At 38.7% G+C, this 1,451-nt stretch overlaps 1 protein-coding gene across 1 annotated transcript; it reads left to right on the forward strand.

Moving 5' to 3' along the window:
- The first annotated feature begins 230 nt into the window (after nucleotides 1–230).
- LOC110683919 lies at nucleotides 231–1,211 on the forward strand. The gene has a single exon (XM_021860323.1). It carries the CDS (start codon nucleotides 231–233, stop codon nucleotides 1,209–1,211), a length of 981 nt encoding a protein of 326 aa, XP_021716015.1.
- The last annotated feature ends 240 nt before the right edge of the window (nucleotides 1,212–1,451 follow it).

Below are 1,451 nucleotides of genomic sequence, written 5' to 3' on the forward strand. Positions count from 1 at the left end.
TAGAAACAAAGAAGGAGGTGGTGGGGATCGAAGTGAACCTCACATATATGTCGACGGGCAATTTGATGCAGGATATAAGGATGGTAGCGCAACCGCTATCGATGGAAGACATATGGGCGATGGGGAAGCTCAACCAATGGAGGGATTGAGGAATGCTATTCCCAACATCGAATAATCACCTCGAACAATCTCGAGGGATTTTTCCTGAATTCCCTTTTCCATCAGTTAGTATGAAGACTATTTTATGGAATGTGCGTGGTGCCTCTAGCAAAGAATTTTTACCTCATGCAAAGGAGGTAGTGAGACTTCACAAACCCGACATTTTGTTTCTATTAGAAACAAAATCTACTGATGAAATTGCTCGAGCAGTTTGTAAAAGACTGGGCTTTGAGGAATTTCGTACTCTTCCGGCTAATGGACTTAAGGGTGGAATGTGGTTATTTTGGCGCAAGCCGGCCATTCTTATGGACTTTGTGACTGAATCACCCCACGTGATTCACTCACTTTTCAAGGTATCACCAAATGATCCGGAGGTGCTCATTACGGGTGTTCATGCACCCTCTGCATCGAGGGATAAAAATGAACTATGGAACATGCTTGGGGAAAATTCACCTCCTGCCTCTACTCCTTGGTTATTATTGGGAGATATGAATGAGGTTGTTTCACAATCAGAGAAGATGGGTGGGAGACCAATTACAAACTCCCAGGGTAAGGCCTTCACAAAATGGACTGACAAAGAGGGCCTTATCGATCTCAAGTATCACGGACCAGCCTTCACTTGGGACAATGGTAGAGAAGGAACGGAATTAATTAGGGAAAGGCTTGATAGGGCACTTGCAAATGCTGAGTGGATAAAAGTGCACCCGCAAACACAGGTATACCATCTTGCTAAAACCTATTCTGACCATTGTCCAATTCTTGTCGATACTAATGTTGTTAATCGTATCTTTAATTATCCTTTCCGATGTAAGGAGGCTTGGCTTGAAAATCCTAATTTTGATGATTTTTTTGCTAATGCTTGGAATAAAGGGAATGATTTTAACGAGTCCAAAAATTGTTTTACTAAGGAAGTTAAACTTTGGAATAAATGGGTGTTTAACGAAGCTATTCAAAATAAAAATAGGCTAATTGCTCATATTCATGGTATTCAAAAAATACTTAATACTAAGTATTCTTCCTTCTTGATTAATCTTGAAAAAACATTCTTTTAAAAAATTTGAATGATGTGTTAAAAATTGAGAGAATCTCTTGGGCTCAAAGGGCGGGGGTAGATTGGAGAAAGTTTGGAGATTGGAACACTAAGTACTTTCATATTTTGGTTAAGATTAAAAATTGTAGAAACAAAATTTTGTGCCTTAAGGATAAAAATGGTATTTGGGTGCATGACCAAAATCTGCTCAAATTAATGTGTTAATTATTTTAAAACCATTTTTGAGTCGAAACTTGATTGT

This window comes from Chenopodium quinoa, unplaced genomic scaffold (assembly GCF_001683475.1).
Source record: "Chenopodium quinoa cultivar QQ74 unplaced genomic scaffold, ASM168347v1, whole genome shotgun sequence".
In the NCBI taxonomy this organism is placed as follows: Eukaryota; Viridiplantae; Streptophyta; class Magnoliopsida; order Caryophyllales; family Amaranthaceae; genus Chenopodium; species Chenopodium quinoa.